A 23,454-nucleotide genomic window follows, 5' to 3' on the forward strand; every position below is an offset into this window, starting at 1 on the left:
AGTCACTTCACTTCTCTGGGCCTCAGTTCCCTCATCTGTAAAATGAGGATTAAGACGGTGAGCCCCACGTGGGACAACCTGATTCCCCTGTGTCTACCCCGGCGCTTAGAACAGTGCTCGGCACATAGTAAGCGCTTAACAAATACCAACATTATTAAGTCACTTCACTTCTCTGGGCCTCAGTTCCCTCATCTGTAAAATGAGGATTAAGACGGGGAGCCCCACGTGGGACAACCTGATTCCCCTGTGTCTACCCCGGCGCTTAGAACAGTGCTCGGCCCATAGTAAGCGCTTAACAGTATTATTATTGTTATGATTGTTAAGGGCCGGAGGCGGGGCCGGGCCCGAAGGCCGTGGCTTCGTCGTGCCCTCAATCAAAATGGCCGCCGTCCTCCTCCTCCTCCTCCTCCTCCTGCTCCTCCCTCCCTCCCTCCCTCGCTCGGCCGCGCGGCGGGGCGCATGCGCACGGGCGGAGGCGGCCCAGCCAACGCCAGCCCCGCTCCCCTCCTCCCCGGCCGAGGGCCGCCTTCCGGTGGCGGCCGACGGGCGCGAGGCCGCTCGGTGAGGGACCGGCCAAGGGGGAGGGGGCCGGCGGGGGACGGGGGGCAATTAGGGGTGGATGAAGCGGGGGAGGGGGCCGGGGGGGAGGGAGGGATGCATCGAGCGCGGGGGCGTCTGGGTAAGGGATGGAGAGGCTCATCGGTTGGCGTGAGTGGAAGGGACCGTGGGCTGGGGGGGGGGGGGGGGACGACTCGGGGGGTAGGGGAGACCGTGGGGGGCTTGGAGAGGAATGGGGTGACGGGATCCGCGGTGATGAGAATAACCACGGTGTTGGCTAAGCGCTCGCCGGGCGCCCGGCACCGTTTCTGGGGACCGGTTCCAGGCGCTCCTGCCTCTAGGCCGTGTTGGGGGGTGGGCGGCCTAAAGGGGCTGAAGAGGACGGGTCTCCAGGAGGATGATGACAACAATGTGGGGATCCGCTAAGCGTTGACTCTGTGCAGAGCGCCGGTCTAAGCGCTGGGGGAGATCCAGGGTCATCAGGTGGTCCCACGGGAGGCTCCCAGTGAATCCCCATTTTCCAGAGGAGGGAACCGAGGCCCAGGGAAGTGACCTGCCCACGGTCACCCAGCTGACAAGTGGCAGAGCCCGGGAGTCGAACTCATGACCTCTGACTCCCGAGCTCGGGGGGGAGGGGGGCGACGTTGATGGGGTCTGGGGGGGGGAGGGTGAGGTGGGGCGAGGTTGGGGTGGGAGGATGTCGCTCTGGGGTGTGCTGGGGGTGTGAACGCTGTCACTGTATTGGATTGGAGCTTCCCGAACGCTTAGTACAGTGCTCTGCACACGGTGAGCGCTCAGTAGATACAAATGAATGAATGGAGGTTGGAGACCCCCTAGGCGGAGGGCGGGGCTGGGAGGTAATGTTGGTATTTTTTAAGCGCTTACTATGGGCAGAGCACTGTTCTGAGCGCTGGGGTTGACACGGGGGCATCAGGTTGTCCCACGTGGGGCTCATAGTCTTCATCCCCATTTTACAGATGAGGTAACTGAGGCACAGAGAAGTTAAGTGACTTGCCCACAGTCACACAGCTGACAAGTGGCAGAGACGGGATGGGTGCTTCAGTTACCTCATCTGAAATATGGGGATTAAGACCGTGAGCCCCACGTGGGACAACCTGATGCCCCTCTGTCTACCCTAGCGCTCAGAACAGTGCTCTGCACATAGTAAGCGCTTAACAAATACCGACATTAGTATTATTATTGGGTGAAGGGACGGAGGAGGGGAGAGGTTGGGGGGACCCACCCACCCCTCCCAGGGAAGGTCCAGGGGGCGTGGGGGTCGGGGCCGGGTCTGGGGGTCTCGGGGGCGTGTGTGTGGCGGCTTGGGCTTCTCCCTCTTGACCCCCGCCGCCACCCCCCAGATCTTTCAGGATGGGACGGGAGCTGGGGACGCCCCCCCTGTGACATGCTGCCCTGCAAGAAGAGGCGAGCGGCCCCCCTCTCGGCAGGGGGGTCTCCCCAGCGGCCGGAGCTTCCCTCGGACCCTGACCCCGGAGAGGGGCGGCCGCCCTCCGCGGCCCCCTGCTCCGCCCAGGGCGCGTCCTGGCCCGAAGGCGGTGGCGAAGACCACCCAGGGGAACGCCGCCTCTCCCCGGAGCCCCCCTGGGACGGGAGCGAGGGGGGCCGTGTGGACCCGGCTGGCACCGAGGAGGACGGAGGTGAGGGGGAGACCGTGGCGGGGCTCGGAAGGATGGTTGGAGAGGTTGGCGGCTGGATGAACGGGCTCGCGCGTGGGGCAGACGAACATTGGTTGCTCCCCACGTCCCACCGACCGAGGCCAGGAGCTTCCAGCGCCCTCCAGGCTGGGTCCCCGGGGGATGGTCAAGGGTGGGTCAGTGGGGGAGAGCGGCAGAGACGGACAAGGGAGAGTCAAGGGTGTGGGATGGTTCACGCTGAATCCCCGGAGGTTATCGGGGATGTCGGATGGTCCCTTCCCGACCGTGCGAGAGCTGGGTTCCTCCCGCCAGGCCTGGCGGTGACGCCGTGGATGTCCCCCCCCACCCCTCAGGGCAGCAGCCTCCTCATCCTCTGGGGGCACTGGGGTGGGAGCCCCGGAGAGCGCCGCCTCCCTGCGCCGGGGACCCCCCTGGGACGCCGTCGCGGGCGGCCGAGGACGAGCCCGAGGACGTTGGCCTCTTCATCCCCATGGGTAGGCGTCCGGGCCGGCGCAGAGCTCCCCGTCCCGCCGTCCGGGCCCCCAACTGGCCAGGGTCGGGACCCGGAGCGCACGCGGGTGTGGGGAGGCCCCGTAGCTCCCGGTGGCGGTGCCCGGGCTCTGGGCCCCGAGGGAGGGAGCGTCCGGGGCTTCGGGTGGGCACGGACGGCCGCGGGCCTCTCTGACCGGTGCTGATGCCCCCAACCTCCGGTGGCGCGCAGAGGAGCAGAGTGGCGAGGAGGGTGGCAGGCGCCGGAGACGGCAGCAGAGAGCAACCAAGCGGAAGCGCGACGGGCAGGGCCCGGAGGGCAGGGCCCCGCAGCCGGATGACCCGAGGAGGGATGCCACGCTGGACCGGACCCTGGAGGATGGAGCCAAGCAGCACAACCTGACCGTTGTCAACGTGCGCAACATCTTGCATGTGAGCGGGGTCCGGGGCGGCCGGGGGGAGGCGCGGAGGGAAGCGGGGAGTCCGGGAGCGGCTGGGGGGGCCCGGGGGGTGGGGCGGATGGGGGCGGCCGGGGGCTGGGTTCCGGCTGGCGGGCGAGCGCCCGCGCGCGCAGGCGCTCTGCCCGACGAAGGGCTCCAGCCCCCGAGGCTGACCCGTGCCCCCATCGTGTCCGCAGGAGGTGATCACCAACGAGCACGTCGTGGCCATGATGAAGGCGGCCATCAGCGATGCGGCGGGGGCGGACCGGCCTCTGTTTGTCAGTCCGGGGCCCCTGCCCCCGCCCCATCTCTATCCCCCGTCCCTGGGTCGTATCTTCTGCCCCCGTCCTGGTTCCGTCCCTGTCCCCCGCCCTCCTCCCCGCCCCGGTTCCTGTCCCACGGTGGGGTTAGGGGGTGGGGCTCACTGCCCAGGGAGCCGATCCCCACTGGCACGCGCCCCCCTGTCTGCCAGGAGCCCAAGATGACCCGATCGAAGCTGAAAGAGGTCGTGGAGAAAGGAGTGGTGAGTGGCAGCGTCGCCCCCGGCCCGGCGGGGGGCCGTCCGAGTCGGCGGCCCAGGCTCGGTGGGCCCCGGCCTCGAGGGGCGGTTGGGCGACGGTTGGGGGTCGGGGGACGGGTCGGGGCGGGGAGAACCCTCGGCTCCGCCAACCCCGGCAGGCCTGAGCCCTCCGATCCCGCAGGTGATTCCCACCTGGAACATCTCACCGATGAAGAAAGCCCACGGAACCAAGGTGAGCGCCTGGTCCTCCTCGGCGCCCCGGGCCCCCCGGTCCGTCTCGCCCCCGCCTCCCCGAGACTCCCGGTCCGTCGTTCCCCCACCCCCCGCCAACCCAGCTCCCCGGGACCCCTGGTCCGTCCAGCCCAGCACCCCGGGACCCCTGGTTAGTTTCCCCCAACACCCTGGGACCCCTAAGTCATCTCCCCCAGCACCTGGGGACCCCTGGTCTGTCTCCCCCAGTGCCCCGGAGCCCCCGTTCCGTCTCGCCCATAGCCCTGGGGCCTCTGGTCCGTCCCCCCCAGCGCCCCGGGACCATCGGTGTCTCCTACCTCTCGGCTGCCCCGGGGTGCGACCCAGGCCCCTTCCCGCCCACGTGGTTCTGGCGGGGGCTCCGTTCCCCGCCTCCCCTCCCTCCCCGCCCTGCCCCGTCACCTGCAGCGGAGGCCTGAGCGCGACGCCCTCACGGGTAAGCCAGTCCACGGGGCAGAGAACCACGCTGGGCTTGAATTCCCAGGTGCCAGCTGTACCGATCTTACCCCAGCCTTCCCCCTTCAGCAGCCTCCCTCACCTACTCGCCCTCCCTGTCCGGCTCCCTCGCGCTCCTCCCCCAGCCTCCCTGAGCCCGACCCGTGCCTGGCGCCCTTCCCGCCCTTCTCCGGCGGGCGGCCAGCCCCCGGAGTCCCACCGTGCCCGCCGCGTCCGCCCACCAGGCCCCGCAGTTTGTCGACATTCACCTGGACGAGGACGACTCGTCGGACGAGGAGTACCAGCCGGAGGAGGAGGAGGAGGACGAGACGGCCGAAGAGGTCAGCCGGGGCCCCGGCCGGTCCGGACGCGCATCGAGGAGAGGGCGGAGCCGGGCGGTCGCTCGCCGATCGCCTCGGCGGTCGGCCGGCGGGGCGGGCGGTGGGGTGGCTCTGGGCCGACCCCGGGCCCCGGAGGGGGCCGGCGGGACCCACCCGGAGTGGCCGCCCCCAGATCCAACAGCCCTGGGAGGGGGGCAGGTCGAGGACAGATAGGAGGAGACCAGTCTTCCCCAGAGAGTCGGGGAGAGGAGCTCCCCCGGGGAAGCTGAGGGGCCAAGATGAGCGGCCGGTCCTGCGGGCCGGGGGTGGGACGGACTCTCAGACGGGATGCCCAGGCCGGGTCCCTTGGGGACTCGGGGAAGGACCGGGGAGAGTTAGAGATGTGGGACGGTCCCTGTTGGCTCATCGGGAGGAGAATCAGGGATGGAGAGGGGAGGGTCGAGGTGCGGGATGATCCCAGCTGGGTCCCTCGGGAAGAGTCGGGTGTGGGATAGTCCGGGCCGGGGCATCCGAGGAGAGTCGGAGCCTGGGAGGGTAAATGTAACGATGCGGGTCGGGGTGGAAGAGGGTGAGCGGCGTCCGGATCCTCCCAGCGGCCCTCTACCCCTGCCGGAGGGGGAGCCCTGCGCTGGGGTGGCTTGGGGCCGGAAGGGCTTACCGAGGGGCGGGTGCTGACCACCGTCTCTGTGACCACAACCTCCTCACCCGCCTTCTCTCTCCCGCCTCTCCTCCCTGCGAATCTGATCTGTTTCCCCCCAGAGCCCTCCCATCTCTTGACCCCGTTCAAGTCCCTCCAGTCATCATGCCCCATTTAGCCTCCGTACCCAAACTACCTTCCCTCCGTGACCGGACCGCCCTCCCTAATGCTCCTCCACCTCTCGGCCGCCTTCGACGCCGTCGACCACCCCCTCCTCCTGGAACCGTTATTCCAAGATCGGTTTCACTGACTGTCCTCTCACGGTTCACGTCTTACCTCTCTGGCCGTCCGTCCTCCGTCTCCTTCACGGGCTCCTCCTTTGCCTCCCAGCCGCTAACTTTTGGGGGGGGAGGGTCCCTCGAGGTTCAGTTCTGGCTCCCCTCCTAGTCTCCGTCTACACCCGCTCTCTGGGAGAACTCATCCGCTCCCGTGGCGTCGACGCCCACCTCTGTGCGGCTGACACCCACATCTCCATCTCCAGCCCCGATCTCGCGCCCTCTGGGCAGTCTCGTGTCTCCTCTTGCCTTCAAGACATCTCTACTTTCATTCATTCATTCAACAGTATTTACCGAGTGCTTACTATGTGCAGGGCACTGTACTAAGCGCTTGGAACGTACAATTGGGCAACATCTAGAGACGATCCCTGCCCGACGACGGGCTCACAGTCTAACGCTTGAAGCTTAACGTGTCCAAAACGGAGCTCCTTATCTTCCCGCCCCGTCCCCGGCCTCCCCCCGACGTTCCCGCCGCTGTTGACGGCACCGCCTTCCTTCCGGTCTCCCCAGCCCGTAACCGTGGCGTCGTCCCTGACTCCTCGCCCTCCTTCGACCCACGTTTGCCATCCGTCGCTAAATCCCGTCGGTCCCACCTTCTTAACGTCGCTAACATCCACGCCTCCCTCGCCGTCCAAACCGCTCTTGGAGAACCACGCGGCGGCCCATCCTCCGCGTCGAAACGAAACTTCCTCACCGTCGGCTTTAAAGCCCCCGATCCCCTCGCCCCCCGCCTACCTCACCTCGCCGCTCTCCTCCTCCAACCCGGCCCGCACGCTCTGCTCCTCTAAAGCCAACCTTCTCACTGTTCCTCCGTCTCCTCTACCTCACCCCCGACCTCCCGGCCACGTCCTGCCCCCGACCCGGGACGCCCTCCCCTCTTCAAGTCCGACAGACCGTGACCCTCCCTACCTTCAGAGCCTCATCGAGGGCCCGTCTCCTCCAAGAGGCCTCCGTGATTAAGTCCTCCTTTCCTCTTCTCCCTTCTCTGTCCCCCGTGCTGCTCCCTCTTATTCACCACTCTCGGCCCCTGCCCGACCCCACGGCACTTAGGTCCACAGTCGTGATTTATTCATTCACGTTAATGCCCGTCTCCCCCTCTAGACGGTAAGCTCGTTGTGGGCGGGAAACGTCGGTCAGTCGTATTCCTCGAGTGCTTACTGTGCGCAGAGCGCTGTGCTGGGCACTTGGGAGAGTACACTATAACGGTACGACCGACGCGTTCCCTGCCCGCGGCGAGCTTACCGTCTAGAGGGGGAGACGGACGTGACGGTGAGTAAATAAATTACGGATACGGACGCGTGCTGTGGGGCAGGGAGCGGGGATGAATGAGCCGTCGCCTGGCTCGTCGCTCTGTACTCCGCCGAGCGTTCGGTGCCCCGCCCACAGTAAGCGCTCAATGATCGCGATCGATCGGTGGATTGACGTCTGCGTCGCCTGCAGAGTTTGCTGGAGAGCGACGTCGAGAGCACGGCCTCGTCCCCCCGAGGGGCCAAGCGGTCCCGGACCAGGCAGTCCTCCGAGATGACCGAGACGGACGAGGAGGGCGGGGCGCCGCCCGAGGTGAGCCCCGAAGCCCCCCGAGAGACGACCGGCGTGCCCGCCGTCTTCTCTCCTGCCCCTCCCTCCCTCCCGACCCCTGCACCGTGCCCCCCACCTGGGCAGCGGTCCCCCCGGAGCGGGCGGGGAGGGGAGGGGAGGGAAAGGTCCGCGGCGGGCGGAGGAGAGCGCCGGCCGCAGCCCAAGTCCAGCGGGGTGGCTGCGGGGTATCGGGCGACTCCTTCCGCTTCTCCGTGCCTCCCTTACCTCATCTGTGAAATGGGGTTTAAGACTGTGAGCCCCATTGCGGGTCCGGGTCTGTGTCCAACCCTGATCGATTAACCCGTATCTGTCCCAGCGCTTGGAACGTAGCGAACGTAGCTTAACGGATACCGTGATCGTCGTCGTCGTCATTATTATAACCGGGCTGTCCGGGAGGAGCCCCGCCGGGGTCAGGGGAGCCGGCGGGCGGGGGACAGGCTGCAGGCCAGACGTGGCCGGGGAGGTCAGGGGTCAGAGGGAAAGGGCCCGCACCCGCGACCCGCCCTGGCGGGTGGGTGCGGATTGGGGGGGGGGGCCCCGGTCCCACCCCCCAGCCCAGGCCCTCGCCCCCAGGCGGAGAAGGCGTCCCCGCCCACGCCCGTGAGGCACATCAGCGCGGAGGTGGTGCCCATGGGCCCGCCCCCGCCCCCGCCGCGTCCCCGGCCCAGCAAGGACAGCGCCTTCATGGAGAAGCTGCACGCCGTGGACGAGGAGCTGGCGCTCGGCCCGCTCTGCCCCGACTCCTTCCAGGTCACCCCGGGGCCGCCCCGCCCCTCCCCCCCACCCTTTGTGTCCCCGCGACCCCCCCCCCCGCCCCGCATCAGTCCCCGGCGGGAGGCGGCTCCTTTTCCCCTCGGAGCCGGTCGTACATCCGGGGGACCGAGGCCCAGAGAGGCGTCGCGTCTTCCGCGGGGTTGGCGGCTGGTCCCCTCCCTGAGCCGAGCTCCCCCCCGGCCGCAGCCCCTGGACGACAGCCTGATCGCCTTCCGCACGCGCTCCAAGATGCCCCTGAAGGACGTGCCCCTGGGGCAGCTGGAGGCGGAGCTGCAGGCCCCCGACATCACGCCCGACATGTACGACCCCGGCACGGCCGACGACGACGACTGGAAGGCCTGGCTGGGCGGGCTGATGAACGACGACGTGGGCAACGAGGGTGCGGCCGCCGGGGGGGGCCCGGCCGGGGGGCGGGCGGGGCCCCGGGGCGGAGGGGCGGACCCGGGCGGAGCAGGACCCCTCCGTCCCGCAGACGAGGGGGACGACGACGACGACGACCCGGAGTACAACTTCCTGGAGGACCTGGACGAGCCGGACACGGAGGATTTCCGCAACGACCGGGCCGTCCGCATCACCAGTGCGTGCGCTCCCCTGACCCCTGACCGGGGCGGCGGGGGGGCCGGGGCGGGCGGGGCGCGGCGGGCCCGGGCCTGACCGTTTCTCCCTTCCCAGAGAAGGAAGTGAATGAGCTGATGGAGGAGCTGTTCGAGACGGTGAGCGTCCCGGGGCGGCCGCGGGAGGGCTCCGGCTCCCGTCTCGCGCCGACCGGTGGCCCCGGCCCGCTGACCGCCCCGCCGCCCCCCCCCGCCGCCAGTTCCAGGACGAGATGGGCTTCCCGCACGTGGAGGACGAGGGGCAGGAGGAGGAGGAGGAGGAGGACGGCCCCGCCGAATCCCGTCCCGACTTCAACACCCCCCAGGCCCTGCGGTGAGTCGTCCCCTCCCCTCCCCTCCCCGTCTTCCCCCTTCGCCCCCTCCTCACGGGACCGGGCATCCCCAGCCCCCGCCGTGCCGGTTTGGGAAGGGAGGGAGAGAAACTGCTGGCCCCGCCCCCGCCCCCTCCGAGCAAGCGGTGCCGCCGCGGGGCGGGACGCGGACGGGGGAGTCCGCCCCCGTCCGGCCGGCCAGCTACAGCCGCGCGCCGCTGCCACGGGCGGGCCCGGGAGCCCCACGTGGGCGTCCGTGCGGGCGCGCGTTGCAGCGGAGGGCCCCGGGGACGAGCCCCACGGTCGGCTCCCCGGCCGCCGGAAACCTTTACGCCGACTGAGGGGTGGGGCGCGGGAAGAGATGCATCGAAACGGTGCCCTCCGAACGAAGGGCCTCCTGCACGGCGGGGCCCGTGAGCCCGCCGTGGGCAGGGATCGTCTCTCTCCGTTGCCGAGCTGTGCTTTCCGAAGGTTTAGTAGAGCGCTCCGCACAGCGACGAACGAATGCGGAGCGCTCGGGGTCGGGGGGGGCCGGGTCCAGAAGCCCTAGCGGCCGGGAACGGGTCGGGAAGGGCTCCCGGGGGAGGCTCGGGGCGGAGGGACGAAGAGGAGGAGTCGGGGAGTAGCGGGGGCCGGCGGTTCCCGGCAGGCGGGTCTCCGCCCCTCCGCGTCGACGGACCCCGCGCGGCACGTGGAGGAGAGAGGTGGGCCCGGCGCGGCCGCCGCCGCCACGCGGGGCGTGGACTGGACCGGGGAGAAGCCGGAGGGTCGGAGCCCGGGCCCGCCCTCCCCTACCCCGCTTCGCCCGCGCCTTGCGGCGGGCCCGGCCACGCGCCGGGCGGTCCCCTCCGCCAGCCGGCCCGGCCCGGTGCCCCGCGACGTGTGCGCGCCCGGGCCCGCCCGCCTTCCGCCGGCGCGGGGAGGACGGCGGGCGGCCGGCGGGTCCGGGGGGTGTCCCCCGGGGAGGCCCTGACCCCGTCTCCCCGGCGCTCCAGGTTCGAGGAGCCGCTGGCCAACCTCCTCAGCGAGCAGCACCGCACGGTGAAGGAGCTGCTGGAGCAGCTGCGCATGAAGAAGTCTTCGACCAAGCAGCAGCAGGAGGCCGAGCGGGCCGGGCCCCACAGCCAGCGCGCCCTGCAGACCCTCGTCCTGGACGCCGCGCAGCGGGCCCGCCTCCAGCAGCAGATGCAGCAGGTTCGGGGGGCCGGCGGGGGCCGGCGAGGCGCGGGCGGGGGCCCCGGGGGCGACCCCGGAGCGCGCCGGGTCGCTTCACGGCGCCGTCGGCCCTCCTCCCCAGCACGTGCAGCTCCTGACCCAGATTCACCTCCTGGCCAGCTCCAACCCCGGCCTGAACGCCGAGGCCACCACCACCAGGATGTTCCTCGTAAGGGCGGGCGGGGGGCGGGCGGCGGGCCCGGGGGGGCGAGGGCGGGATCGGGGCCCCGGAAGGGGAGGCCCGGCTCTCTCCGGTCCACGTTCGGAGGCGGGCGGGGCCGGACGCTGCCCCGGGGGGAGCCCGGTGGGGCGAGGGGGCGGGCCGGCCGGGAGCGGCTCGACCCCCCGCCCGCCCTTCCTGAGCGGCGCCCCTCTTGCGTGTCCGTGTCCCCCGGCGTGTCCGTGCGCCTGCGTGCGTGGGCTCCCCGGGGCCTCCGCCGCCGCAGAGGGAGCTGGGGACGTTTGCCCAGAGTTCCCTGGCGCTGCGCCGCCCGTCCAGCCCCACCTTCCAGACGACGTTCCAGCCCTGCAACCTGGAGGGCTCCGTGCAGCTCATCGATGACTTCCACGCCCTCGGCCACGGCGACTGGAGCCCCCGCAAGACGCCCAAGAAGAGCGGTGAGCCGGGCCGGGGGGGCGGGGCCGGGGGAGGGGCCGGGGGCCGCCGGGCCGCCGACCTGACCCGGGGGCCTCCGGCCGGCGCCTCCCGCAGCCGCCGACTACCCCAGCCTGCCGCGGCGCCTCGCCTGGATCCTGGCCACCCGCCGGGTCTTCATGTACCCGCAGCTGCTCCCCGTCTGCGCCCTCAAGGCCAAGAACCCCCGCGACAAGATCCTCTTCACCAAGGCCGAGGACAAGTGCGGAGGGGGCGGCGGGCCGGGGGCTCGGGGGGCCGAGGCCTCCCGCGGCCCGCGACCCTGACCGCCTCCGTCCGCGCCCCCCTCAGCCTGCTGGCCCTGGGCCTCAAGCACTTCGAGGGGACCGAGTTCCCCAAGCCGCTCATCAGCAAGTACCTGCTGACGGGGAAGACGGCCCACCAGCTGACCGTCAGGATCAAGAACCTGAACATGAACCGGGCGCCGGACAACATCATCAAAGTGAGTTCGCCTCCTCCTCCCCCCCCCCCCCCCCCCCGCCCCGCCGTCGTAAGCGCCCGACGGACACCCCGGTCGTTAAGAAATCCCACGGTGGTTAAGCGCCCCGGGCGGCCGAACCTCACCCGACCCCCCCGGAACGGCGTGGGGGTGGAAGGGGAACGGCGGGAGCCGGGCGGCGGGGGCCCCGGGCGGGCGCGGCTGAGGCTCCGGCGTGTCTGGCGGCCCGGTGCAGTACTATAAGAAGACCCGTCAGCTGCCCGTGCTCTTGAAGTGCTGCGAGGCCCTTCGGCCCGACCAGTGGAAGGCGCCCGTGGAGAGGGAGGAGGAGCATCTCCCCTTCTGGCTAAAGGTGCCGCCCCCCGGCCCGGGTGGGGGGGCGGGGCGGGGAGGGGGAGCCGCCGCCGCGAGGCCGGGGGGGCCCGGCCGGGTGGGTGACCGGCCCCCGGGCGCCTCCGCAGGCCAGCCTGCCGGCCATCCAGGAGGAGCTGAGGTGCCTGGCGGGCGACTCCGCGGGCCCCTCGGGCCCGGACGCCGACCCCCGGGCGGAGCCGGACGGCCGCTACCCGCTGCTCCCGCCCAAGCGCCTGGCCCTGACCCTGAAGCCTCTGGCCAACCGCTTCTCCCGCCGGGCCTGGCGCCAGCGCCGCTGCCCGGCCCTGAAGCCCCTGCTCATCCGGCCCGGCCCCGGCCCCCCGCCGCCGCCCCCCGAACTGCCCCCGCCGCCGCCCCCCGCCGCGCAGGTCCCGGCCCGGACCCCGCGGCCCATCCAGCCGGCCGAGGCGGCCCCCCTGGCTCCGCCGCCCGGGCCGCCCGCCGCCCGGGGCCCGGCGCCCGCCCGGCCCTGCAAGGTGCCGCTGCCCGCCCTGGCCGGCCGCCGGGCCTGCGCCCCCGCCGGGCGGAAGGCCCCGCCGTGGCCCCGCCCGCCGGCCGCGGTCCCCCCGCCGGCGCCCCTCTTCCTGACCGTCCCGGCCGGCACCGTCAACGTGGTGCGCCTTCTGCGGCCGCTCGACGCCGGGCCCGGCCGGCCGGTCCCCCCGGCCCTGCCCGTCGCCACCCTCCTGGTCAACCCCGCCCCCTTCCCCTGCCCGCTGGACCTGCCCCCGCTGCTGGTCGCCCCCGACGAAGGGGGACCGGGGCCGGAGGCCCCGGCCGGCCCGGCCGTGGGGGCGGGGCGGGTGGCGGAGGTGGAGGAGCGGGAGACGGGCCGGCCGGGGGAAGACGCGGCCCCCGAGCCGGGCCCGGGGCGCGGCGGGGCCCGCGGTGGGGAGGCGGAGGAGGAGGAGGAAGAGCCGGAGGAACCGGAGGAGGGGGCGACCGAGGAGCCGGAGGAAAAGGCGGCCCGGGAGGAGGAGGAGGAGGAGGAGGAGGAGGAGGAGGAGGAGGAGGACGCGCGGGCGGGGGAGTCGTCGCCGCCGCCCCCCGTCCCCCCTCCGCCCGCCGAGCCCGGCGGCCCCCACGGCCCCCCGGTCGGCTCGCCCGGGGCCGACGGCCCCGGGGCGGGGCCCGAGAAGGGCGGGGGCGCGGAAGAGGAGGAGGAAGAGGAGGAGGAGGAGGAGGACCTGGACGAGCTCACGCAGGACGAGGACGACGAGGGGATGTCGTCGGCGTCCGAGGAGTCGGTGCTGTCGGTCCCCGAGCTGCAGGTGGGCGCCGGCCCGCTCCGCTCGGCCCGTCCCTTCCGGGGACCCGGCGAGGGGCTGACGGGGGCCTGGGGCGGGGGTCCCCGGCTGCAGGAGACCATGGAGAAGCTGACGTGGCTGGCGTCCAAGCGGCAGCTGGTCCAGGAGGGAGACTCGGAGGAGGGGGACTCGGAGCCCGAGGAAGAGGAGGAGGAGGAGGAGGAGGAAGAGGAGGAGGAGGAGGAGGAGGAGGAGGCGGGGGACAGGCCGGGGCGGCTCCAGAAGGAGGACGGGGCGCCCGGAGACCCCGAGGAGAAACCCCCGTCGCCCTGCGCCTCGCCCACGGCCACCCCCGCCGCCGCGCCCAGCGGGGTGACCCCTGGTGAGAGGCGTTCCCTCCCCGGGCCTCCCGCCGGTCTCCCCCCCGCGGACCCCTTCCCCCGCCCTCCGCTGACCCCCGTCCCCTCCGCCCGTCCCCCCCGGCAGCAGGGGAACGCTCCAAGGCCGCCGGGCGGGGCCGCGTGAGCCACCGGCCGAGGGGCCGGCGGGGCCGGGGCCGGGCCAGCAAGGACGCCTCCAAGCTGCTGCTGCTGTTCGACGAGGACATCCTCGAGCGGGACCCGCTGCGGGAGCAGAAGGACCTGGCCTTCGCCCAGGCCTACCTGACGCGGGTGAGCGGGCCCGGCGGGGCGGGGCGGGGCGGGGCGCGCGGCCGGGGGAGGGGTGCGCGGCCGGCCCGCGACCCCCCGCCTCTGGCTCCCCCGCCAGGTGCGGGAGGCCCTGCGGCCCGCCCCCGGCCGCTACGAGGACTTCCTGCGCGTCATCTACGAGTTCGAGTCGAGCCCGCAGCGGCGCACGGCGGTGGAGCTGTTCGGGAGCCTGCAGGCCCTGCTGCGGCCCTGGCCCCAGCTGCTCCGCGACTTCGCCGCCTTCCTGCTGCCCGACCAGGCCCTGGCCTGCGGCTTGGTGGGTGGCGTCCGCCCGCGGGCCCCGGGGGGAGGGTTCGCCCCGGGGGGGGGCCGACCCCCCGCGGGGGAAGGTCTGTTGCCGCCCCCCCCCCCCCCACCTCCCCCCGGCACCCGTCGGGTCTCAGTTCGAGGAGCAGCAGGCCTTCGAGAAGTCTCGCAAGTTTCTGCGGCAGCTGGAGATCTGCTTCGCCGAGAACCCGTCCCACCACCAGCGCATCATCAAAGTGCTGCAAGGCTGCGCGGACTGCGTGCCCCAGGAGATCGCCGAGGTGGGGGCCCGGGGGGCCCCTCCGCCGTCGCTCCCCCTCCCCAAGTCCCTCGGTCGGCCCGGCCGGCCCCGGCGCTCGCCGGGCGGCCGCCGGGGACGGGACGGCACGGCGGTCGCGATCCCTGCCCCGGTCCGGCCCGGGCGTCGGGGGAGGGACGTTCCGACCCCGCCGACCCCTCGGGACGGGACGGGGAGGAGGCGCGGGTCCGAAAAGGGGCGGGTCGGGTGCTTCTACGCGGGGCGTGTGGATGGAGGGGAAGCGGGGCATCCGGGAGGGGCCCCGGGGGGGGAGAGAGGACGGGTCGGGGGCGGCGGCGAGGACGGCACCAAAGCGAGGACACGGGCAGGGGGAGCGGGAGGTGGGGGGGGAGGGCGTGGACGAGGAGTCGGGTCCCACCGGCGGGACATCCACGGGGAGAGCGGGCCGGGCCGGAGGGGGAGATGTGGGAACCGTCGGGGTCGAGCCGGTAGTCGGAGCCTTGGCGGGGGGACGTGGAGAAGCCGAGAGCCACCTGCCCACCCGGGAGGGACCCCCACGGCCAGGGGGCGCCGGCGAAACCGACCGAGAGGAGCCGCGGGGGCGGATGAGGCCGTCTGTCGGTCAGATTTAACGAGCGCTTGCCGCGGGCGGGGCACCGTTCGGAGGGCTTGGGAGAGGACGGTGTAACGGAGGCGGTAGACGCGTTCCCTGCCCGCCACGGGCCTACGGTCGGCACTTCGAGGGCGGGGATGGGGGGCGCTCCTCGCTCTCTCGGGTTTGGGCCGAGTGCCCGGTCCGGGGCCGGGCCCCCGCGATCCCGAGAGGCGGGGGATCGGCGAAACGGGGCGCGCCCGCCGGCAGGGCTTCGGGAAGGGGGTGGCCTCGTTCCGTCCTGCCCCGGGAGCCCCGGCGCCCGGGTGCGTCCCCGCCGCTGACGCGGGCACGCTCGCTCGTGTGTGTCGGCCCTAGCTGAAGACGCAGATGTGGCAGCTGCTGAAGGGGCATCATCACCTGCAGGATGAATTCTCCGTCTTCTTCGACCACCTCCGCCCGGCCCCCGCCCGGCTGGAAGACTTCGAGGAGGTCCACTGGACCGAGGAGAAGGGATACGAGGTGGGGCGGGCCGGCGGGGACGGGGGCGCCCGTGACGCGTCCGGCCCGGGCTCGCCCCCGCCCGGCCGCCCGTCCACCCGCCCGTCGCCCCTCCTCTCCGCCCCCCCGCAGTTCGACGGCTTCGAGGAGGTGGCGCTGCCCGAGGAGGAAGAGGACGAGGAGCCCCCCAAGCTGCCCCCGCCGCCCAGGAGCAAGAGGAAGAAGCTCAGGGTCCAGAACCACGACAAGGTGGAGGGCGGCGAGGCGACGGGGACCGCGGAAGGGGGCGGGCGGACGGTCGCGGGGAGGGCGCCGCGGTGCTGAGCCTCCGGCCTCCGGCAGGAGCCGGACTGGGCGGTCGGACCCACGGACGGCACCTGTCCCGGCGGCGAGGGCAGGAGGACCAAGAGACGCGGACACTCTCCCACCAAGGTGGGGGCCGGGCGGCCGGGCGGGGAACCCCGGAGGGCGGGGGCGGGGCCCCGCCCGGGCGGCCCCCCGACCGCGACGTCTGGGTCGGTCTCGGCAGGCGGGCGACGGGAAGCCGACCGGGGCCAGGGACCCCCCAGAGGGTTCGGGCAGGAGCCCCCCGCGGGGGCCCGTCGGCCCCGGGCCCCTCCCCGAAGCCGAGGACCCCGCCGCGGCGGCCCGGCGCCACGAGGAGGAGGAGGAGGAAGAGGAGGACCAGGAGGAGGAGGGGGGCCGCCCTGAAGCGGCGGAAGAGGGGAAGGCGGCCGAGCCCCGCCCGGGCGTGCGGCCCCAGAGCGGGTCGCCCCGTTCCGCCCCCGTCCCGGTCACCCCGACCCCGGGAGAGCCCGGGGCCGGTCGGACCGCCCGGCCCCGGCTCCAGCCGCCGACCGCCGGCCCCCCCGCCCCCGCCGACGCCCGGGCCCGCGGGCCCCCCTCGCCCCCCAAGGGCGGGGGCGCCCTCCCGCCGCCCTCCGCCGCCCGCGCCCCGGGAGCCCGGCGGGGACCCCGCCCGGGGCGCCCCCGCCGCCCCCCGGCCCCCCGGCGGAGCCCCGCGGGGCCCCGGGGACGGCGACCGGCCGCCCGGCGGGTCTCCCGCGGGCCGGGCCGGGCCGGCGGGGGACGAGCCGCAGCCCAGGGCGGCCGAGGCGGCCACCGTCTGTGCCAAGAACATCAAAGTCAGCTCCACCGGCGAGAAGGTGGTCCTGTGGACCAGGTGCGTGGGCGGAGGGGCGGGGGGGGGGGGGGCGGGGTGGGGCGGGAGGGGGCACGGCCCCGCTGAGTCCCGGCCCGGTTCCGCAGGGAGGCCGACCGCGTGATCCTCACGGCCTGCCAGGAGCGGGGGGCCCGGCCCCACACCTTCAGCGCCGTCTCCCAGCGGCTGGGCAACAAGACACCCTCCGAGGTCGGCGGGGGGGCCGGGCGCCGCGGGGGCGGAGAGGGCCGCGGGGCCGGGCGACCGCGCCGCCCACCGGCCCCTCCCGCCCGGCCCCAGGTCTCGCAGCGTTTCCGGGAGCTGATGCAGCTGTTCCACACGGCCTGCGCGCCCGCCTCCGACGACGCCGCCGGCAACGCCGACCCGCTGTCCGACCACGGGGAGCCGCCGTCCGACGAGGAGCCGGACGACTGAGCCGGACCCCGGGGGCCGCCCCCGTCCCCCCCGCCCCTCCGGCGCCTCTATTTATTGTGCGGGGACGCCCCCGTCCCCACCCCTGCCCGCCCCCCCCAGCAATAAAAGTCTCTCTGCTGCGGCCCCCGTGGGGGCCGGCGGGGCGTTTTAATCCAGGTTTTATTCGGGGGATCCCCCCGGGTCCCCGTCGTCGTCGTCGTCCCCCTCCCGGTCGTCGTCCTCTCCGTCGTCCGCGCCGTCCGCCCGGGGGTAGCAGCCGGCCAGGGCCCTCAGCGCGTGGACGGTCTCGGCCACGTCGTCGCGCTCCACGCCGGCGCCCAGGTAGCTCGCCCAGCGCCGCACGTCCACCCGGGCCAGCTCGCCCGCCAGCCCCCGCAGGGCCCTGCCCAGCCCCCGCCACGACTGCAGGCCCGCCAGCACGGGGACGGCCGCCACGGCTGCCGGCGGACAGGCGCCCGCCGTCAGGCCGCCGTCCGCGGACGGGTGCCCGCCGCCCCCGCCCACCCCTCCGCTCCCCTCCTCCGCCGCCCCCCCCCCCCGTCGGCCCCCACGCTCACCGGGTCCGACGCGGGGCCGGTCCAGGACCAGGCCCCGCGCGCTGAGACGGGAGGAGAAGAGGCGGGGGAAGGTCGGGGGCACGGGGCAGGGCTGCCGCAGCAGCTGGGAGACGCTGGCGGGGGAGAAGGGCAGGGTGAGCGGGGGCGGAGGGAGGGGGGAGACGCCGGCGGCCCGAGTCGCGGGACCCACCTGGTGACGCCGGGCTGGAGCCGCTGCAGGTAGCGCGCCAGAACCTCGTCTCCGCTGGCGGCGGCGTGCAGGGCGGAGGGCGGCGCCGTGCCCGGCGGGAGGCGGCTGGAAGGGAAGGCCGCCGTTAGGGGTAGGGACACCCGTCGGCCCCCCGCGGGCACGTGCCGCCCTGGTCCGGCGCGGCCGTCGGACTCCGAGCCCCCCCCCCCCCGGCCCGGCCCTCACCCGGTCTGGCGGTCGGGCTCCACCCCTCGCAGGACCACGCTCTGGGCGAAGCTGCCCCCGGCCCCCGCCTCCTCCGCGCGGGCCGACAGCGGCGTCCAGGGGGCCGCGGCCCCCAGCCGGCTCAGGGCGTCCGGCAGGGTCCGGCCGGGCGCCAGCGGGAAGGGGAGGGCCACGGACGCCCCCGTCACCTGCGCGGGGGAGACGCCGGGGTGAGCGGAGGCCGCGCCCCGGGCCGCCCTCCCCCCCGCCGCCCCCCCTCGCCCCCGGCGCGGGCACCTTTCTCCCCGCGGCGCAGAGCAGAGCCGCCAGGTCCGTCATGCAGGCGGGGGCGGAGCGGAGGCGGTAGGGGACCGTCACCGTGTCCAGGGCCGCGGCCAGGATGGCCGAGCTGTGGTTGGGGTCCGCCGCCTGCGGCCGACGGCGGGGGGTCGCGCGCGCCCGCCCCCTTCCCCGCCGCCCCCCCGCCCGTCCCGTCCCGCCGCCCGGGGCCTCACCTCGTAGTGCAGGAGGGGGAAGGTGGGGGGCGGGGGCGGGCGCAGGCCCAGCCCCCCCGCCAGCGTCAGGGGGCACAGGAGGGAGCTGTGGGCGGCCAGCGGCACCAAGCTCAGCGCCGTGTTCAGCAGGCGGTAGACCCCGGGGGGCTGCGGCTGGGGGGGGGGGGGCGGGGGGGGCGGAGGTCAGGGCCCGCGCACACCCCCGCCCAATCTCTGGGGGAAGGTCGCGGCGGGGGGTGGGGGGCGGTGGGAGGAGACGGGCGAAGGTGCGGGAGGCCCCCCTAGACTCACCCCCGAGCGGGGGGGCGGGGGGCAGAGCCCCCACGTGAGGATCCCCCGGCCCGGATACTCGTCCCGCAGCAGCTCGGCCGCCCGCGCCCCGACCCCGGCGAAGCCGTCGTGCACGTCGCACAGCACCTGGAAGCCCTGCCGGGGTCGGGGGGGGGAGGGGAGGACGATGAGGGTCGGGCCCGGCCGGGCGCCCCCGCCCCCCGGCCCCGCTCCCCCGCCCGCTCGCCCACCTGCAGGCAGTCGCATTCCTCCACGAAGAAATGGAGCCGGTCCTCCAGCTCTTCGGCGTAGCGCGGCCCCGCCAGCAGCCGCTCTCCCTGCCCGAACGCCTCCAGCCGCCCCGTGTCCCTGCCCCGCGGGCACCCGGGTGAGCCCCCGGCCCGGCCCCCGCGCCCGCCCCTCCGCCCGGCCCCCGCGCCCCGGGGCCCTCCCCCCGCCGCCCGGTACCCGTCGTGGTTGAACTGGCGGACGAGGCAGACGCTGCGCGGGTGCAGCGGGACGCGCAGGACGTCTGACCAGACGCGGGGGCCGTCCCCGGGCGCGGACCCGGCGAGGGGTCGCCGGGGGGACGGCGCTGGGGGCGGAGCGTCGGGGTGAGGGGGGGTCCTTCCAGCTCACGCGCCCCCCCCGCCCCCTCCGCCGACCGCCCAGTGAGGGGTCCCGCGCCGCCGGCGGTGCCGGGGGTCGAGGGCGCCGCCGTCGCCCGCCCCCCCGCCCCCGCCCGGCTCCGCGGTCCCCCGAGGTCAGGGGAGGCGAGGGGGCAGACGGACGCACCTGTCCTCGCCCCGGCATCGGCCCTCGGCGGGTCACGGAGGTCGGGGGGCCGGGCGGGGGGCTCCTCTCTGTGAGTCGAGACGCTCCCCTGCCTTCGGGGGAGAGGAGCACACGGACGGGGTGGGGGGTCCCGGCCCCCGGCCCCCCTCCTTCGCGTCCCCACCCTTCGCTCTCACCCACCAGGCCAGGGGAGCCTGCCGGCTCTGCTCCGTGGTCGCGTCCCGCGGCAGGGAGCTCAGGCTGCCTGCGGAGAGACGGGCACGGCGGGTGGGCGAGGGGGCGGGGGGCCGCCCCAGACGCCCCCCGCTCCGGGCGGACCTCGCTGTGGGCAGGGGAGGCCTCTGCCAGCTCTCCTGTCCGTCCTGCGTTTGTTAACGGTATCCGTCGACCACTGAGGTAGATACGAGTTTGTTCGGCGCTCCCTACGTGCCGGGGGGGGACCCGAGGTCGTCAGGTCGTCCCCCGTGGGGCTCCCGGTCTTCACCCCCATTTGACAGACGAGGGACCCGAGGCCCGGAGAAGTGAAGCGACTCGCCCGAAGCCGCCCGGCCGGCGGAGCCGGGATTAGAACCCGTGACCTCTGACGCTTCTCTTACGAGGGTGGACCCGGCGCCGGTCTCACGGCGGGGCTCGCGGTTTCGGGAGGAGGGAGTAGGATTGAATCCCCACCGGACAGTTGAGGAAATTGAGGCCGAGCGAATTAAGTGACTCGCCCCAGCTCTCACAGCGAGCAACTGGCAGAGCAGGGATTAGAACCCAGGGCCTCTGACTCCCAGGCCCGTGCTCTAAAACTCACCTCCTCCATTAAAACTCACCTCCTCCAAGAGGCCTTCCCAGACTGAGCTCCCCTTCTCCCTCTACTCCCTCTACCACCCCCCCGTTCCCCCTCTTTTCCCCCCATCTCCCTCCGCTCCTCCCCTCTCCCTTCCCATCCCCTCGGCACCGTACTCGTCCGCCCGACTGTCTATATTTTCATCACCCTATTTATTTTGTTAACGAGATGTACGTCGCCTCGATTCTATTTAGTCGCCATCGTTTTTACGAGACGTTCTTCCCCTCGACTCTATCGATCGCCATCGTCCTCGTCCGTCCGTCTCCCCCGATCGGACCGTGAGCCCGTCGGACGGCGGGGACCGTCTCTACCTGTTGCCGACTCGTCCGTTCCGAGCGCTCAGTCCGGTGCTCTGCACATGGTAAGCGCTCAATAAATACTATTGAATGAATGAATGAACGCTCTAGAGAAGCAGCGCGGCGTGGTGGATCGAGTACGGGCCCGGGAGTCAGGAGGTCGTGGGTTCTAATCCCTCCTCGGCCGCTTATCCGCCACGTGACCTCGGGCAAGTCCCTTCGCTTCTCCGGGCCTCAGTTCCCTCGTCTGTCAAATGGGGAGGAAGACTGGGAGCCCCTCGGGGGATGGTGTCCAACCCCGTTGGCTTGTATCCGCCCCGGTGCCTAGTACAGGGCCTCACACCATCATCATCATCATCATCATCGTTATCCACGAGTCCACACCGCCCCTCCGCCGGGGTACCGTCCTCTCCCGAGTGCTCGGCACAGTGCTCGGCCCAGAGCGAGCCCTCCGTAAATAGGGTGGGTGGATCTCCCGATGGCTCCCCGTCCCCAGCTCACCCTTGAGGTCCATGAGGATGAGGCGCGGCGTGAGGGCGTCCCGCCCCCGCGGGGTCCGGCCGCTGCGGAACTGGACGTGGGGACACAGCTCCCCCGGCCCCTCCGGGTCCAGGGCCGCATCCTGGGGGGACAAGGGACGGCGACAGGCCGGGGCCGGTCGGGGGGGGAAGATGGGGGGGGGGGGCCGGGGCTCCGACCCCTCCCCCCAAAAGGAGAGGAGGGTCAGCTGGGCGGGGGTCCCCGACCCCAGGTAGAGGAGGACGGTTTGGGCGAGGGGATTCCAACCGTCCCCCCCCAGGGGAGGAAAGGAAAGGCTGGGGGTGGGGCCAGGGGGATCCCAACCTCCCCCAAACCCCGGGGAGGATAGGATGGGGGTGGGGCCAGGGGATTCCCCACCCCCCCACCCCCTGGGGAGGACAGGATGGGGGTGGGGACGAGGGGATCCCCACCCCCCGGCGAGGACAGGGTCGGGGGTGGGACCAGGGGGATTCCCCACCCCCCCACCCCCTGGGGAGGACAGGCTGGGGGTGGGGCCAGGGGAATCCCAACCCCCCCACCCCGCAGGGAGGAAAGGACAGGCTGGGGGTGGGGCCAGGGGGATGCCCACCCCCCGCCCGGGGGAGGGGCAGACAGGCTGGGGGTGGGGCCGGGGATCCCGACGCCCCCCCCCCCGTGGGGAGAGGGGGCTGCCCACCCCCCGGGGGAGGGAGGGACGGGCCGGGGGCGGGGCGATAGGGGCTGCCCACCCCCCGGGGAGGGGAGGACGGGCTGGGGGTGGGGCGGGGGGGCTGCCCACCCCCCGGGGGAGGGAGGGACGGGCCGGAAGCGAGCGGTTTGGGCGGGGGGGGTGGGGGCACCTGCAGGTTCCACCAGTGGGCGCCCACGAAGCCGGCGAAATGTCCGAGCTGCAGGGTGACCACCTCCCGCCCGCCGCCCGCCATCGGCCCCGGCCCGGCCCGGCCCCGCCCCCCGGCCCCCATTGGTCCGCTCCTCCGGGGGGGCGGGGCCGCCTCCTCCTCATTGGCCGGGGCGCCCGGACCCGCCGCCCCATTGGCCGCCCGCCGCCGGGGGGCGGGGCCCGGGACGCCGGACGCGGGACGCCGCTCCCCCCCCTCACGCACGCGGCCGCGCCCCACGTGCCGCCCCCCCGAGGCCCACGTGACCCCACCCCTCCCCCCCGGAGCCGTTTACTGGCTGCCGGCGCTGCAGTAATAATAATAATGTTGGTATTTGTTAAGCGCTTCCTATGTGCCGAGCACTGTTCTAAGCGCTGGGGGAGATCCAGGGTCATCAGGTGGTCCCACGTGGGGCTCACAGTCTTCATCCCCGTTTTACAGATGAGATAACTGAGGCACAGAGAAGTGAAGTGACTCGCCCAAGGTCACACAGCTGACTAGCGGCAGAGCGGGGATTCGAACCCATGACCTCTGACTCCCAAACCCGCGCTCTTTCCACTGAGCCACGCTGCTTCTCTATCATCCTCATCCCTCCCTCCTAATAATAATGTTGGTATTTGTTAAGCGCTTACTATGTGCCGAGCACCGTTCTAAGCGCTGGGGGAGATACAGGGTCACCGGGTCGTCCCACGTGAGGCTCACAGTTTTAATCCCCATTTTCCAGATGAGGGAACTGAGGCACAGAGAAGTGAAGCGACTCGCCCACAGTCACACAGCTGACAAGTGGCAGAGCCGAGATTCGAACTCATGACCTCTGACTCCCAAGCCCGGGCTCTTTCCACTGAGCCACTCTGCTTCTCATAGAAGTGACTCGCCCATAGTCACACAGCTGACAAGTGGCAGAGTGGGGAGTCGAACCCGTGACCTCTGACTCCCAAGCCCAGGCTCTTTCCACTGAGCCACGCTGGTATTGGTTAAGCGCTTCCTATGTGCAGAGCACCGTTCTAAGCGCTGGGGGAGATACAGGGTCATCGGGTTGTCCCGCATGAGGCTCCCAGTCTTCGTCCCCATTTTCCAGAGGAGGGAACTGAGGCCCAGAGAAGTAATGATTATTATTGACAACAGTAATCACAACGATGGTGTTTGCTACACCCTTCCTATGTGCCCAGCACTGATGGTATTTGTTCATTGCTTACTACCACTAATAATAATGTTGGTAGCTGTTAAGCGCTTCCTAGGTGCAGAGCACTGTTCTAAGCACTGGGGGAGATACAGGGTCATCGGGTTGTCCCACTTGAGGCTCACAGTCTTCATCCCCATCTTATAGATGAGGGAACTGAGGCCCAGAGAAATGAAGTGACTTGTCTACAGTCACACAGCTGATAAGTGGCAGAGCTGGGATTCGAATCCATGACCTCGGACTCCCAAGCCCGGGCTCTTTCCACTGAGCCACGCTGCTTCCCTCTAAGCAGTGGGGCAGATCCAGGGAGAAGCAGCGTGGCTCGGCGGAAAGAGCCCGGGCTTGGGAGTCAGAGGTCGTGGATTATTATTATTATTATTATTATTATTGTTATATGGTATTTATTAAGTGCTTACTACGTGCTGAGCACTGCTCTAAGCGCTGGG

General features: G+C 72.5%; 2 protein-coding genes across 2 annotated transcripts; one reads left to right on the forward strand and one right to left on the reverse strand.

Moving 5' to 3' along the window:
• The first annotated feature begins 467 nt into the window (after positions 1 to 467).
• Positions 468 to 16,923, forward strand: GON4L (gon-4 like). Its single transcript, XM_039910846.1, has 34 exons — positions 468 to 561; positions 1,920 to 2,216; positions 2,567 to 2,707; positions 2,935 to 3,134; positions 3,340 to 3,420; positions 3,615 to 3,665; positions 3,844 to 3,894; positions 4,592 to 4,687; positions 7,100 to 7,219; positions 7,811 to 7,987; positions 8,198 to 8,390; positions 8,484 to 8,588; positions 8,684 to 8,724; positions 8,826 to 8,938; positions 9,932 to 10,130; positions 10,234 to 10,320; positions 10,598 to 10,769; positions 10,864 to 11,008; positions 11,098 to 11,248; positions 11,481 to 11,597; positions 11,707 to 11,940; positions 11,989 to 12,432; positions 12,691 to 12,891; positions 12,982 to 13,249; positions 13,354 to 13,538; positions 13,636 to 13,833; positions 13,961 to 14,104; positions 15,053 to 15,196; positions 15,308 to 15,424; positions 15,518 to 15,607; positions 15,705 to 16,038; positions 16,193 to 16,358; positions 16,445 to 16,547; positions 16,638 to 16,923. Exons 2-34 carry the CDS (start codon positions 1,964 to 1,966, stop codon positions 16,770 to 16,772), a joined length of 5,256 nt encoding a protein of 1,751 aa, XP_039766780.1. The 5' UTR covers positions 468 to 561; positions 1,920 to 1,963; the 3' UTR covers positions 16,773 to 16,923.
• MSTO1 (misato mitochondrial distribution and morphology regulator 1) lies at positions 16,915 to 21,882 on the reverse strand. The gene is made up of 13 exons (XM_029055458.2): positions 21,790 to 21,882; positions 20,933 to 21,053; positions 19,484 to 19,547; positions 19,304 to 19,395; positions 18,977 to 19,103; positions 18,760 to 18,877; positions 18,530 to 18,664; positions 18,239 to 18,391; positions 18,021 to 18,152; positions 17,745 to 17,932; positions 17,520 to 17,624; positions 17,330 to 17,442; positions 16,915 to 17,209 (listed from the first exon to the last, which is right to left on the reverse strand). Exons 1-13 carry the CDS (start codon positions 21,871 to 21,873, stop codon positions 16,932 to 16,934), a joined length of 1,710 nt encoding a protein of 569 aa, XP_028911291.1. The 5' UTR covers positions 21,874 to 21,882; the 3' UTR covers positions 16,915 to 16,931.
• Between the last annotated feature and the right edge of the window lie 1,572 nt (positions 21,883 to 23,454).

Source organism: Ornithorhynchus anatinus, chromosome X5, assembly GCF_004115215.2.
Source record: "Ornithorhynchus anatinus isolate Pmale09 chromosome X5, mOrnAna1.pri.v4, whole genome shotgun sequence".
Classification (NCBI taxonomy): Eukaryota; Metazoa; Chordata; class Mammalia; order Monotremata; family Ornithorhynchidae; genus Ornithorhynchus; species Ornithorhynchus anatinus.

Coding starts and splice junctions, on each gene's coding strand:
- GON4L (XM_039910846.1), top strand. CDS start 1,964: ATGCTGCCCTGCAAGAAGAGGCGAGCGGCCCCCCTCTCGGCAGGGGGG. Junction 12,433..12,690: donor GGGCGGGGCGGGTGGCGGAG/GTGGAGGAGCGG, acceptor CCGCCCGCCGAG/CCCGGCGGCCCCCACGGCCC. Junction 15,197..15,307: donor CCGAGGAGAAGGGATACGAG/GTGGGGCGGGCC, acceptor GCCCCCCCGCAG/TTCGACGGCTTCGAGGAGGT.
- MSTO1 (XM_029055458.2), bottom strand. CDS start 21,873: ATGGCGGGCGGCGGGCGGGAGGTGGTCACCCTGCAGCTCGGACATTTC. Junction 18,392..18,529: donor CCCCGCCCCCCCGCTCGGGG/GTGAGTCTAGGG, acceptor CCCCCCCCCCAG/CCGCAGCCCCCCGGGGTCTA. Junction 17,933..18,020: donor TCTGCGCCGCGGGGAGAAAG/GTGCCCGCGCCG, acceptor TCCCCCGCGCAG/GTGACGGGGGCGTCCGTGGC.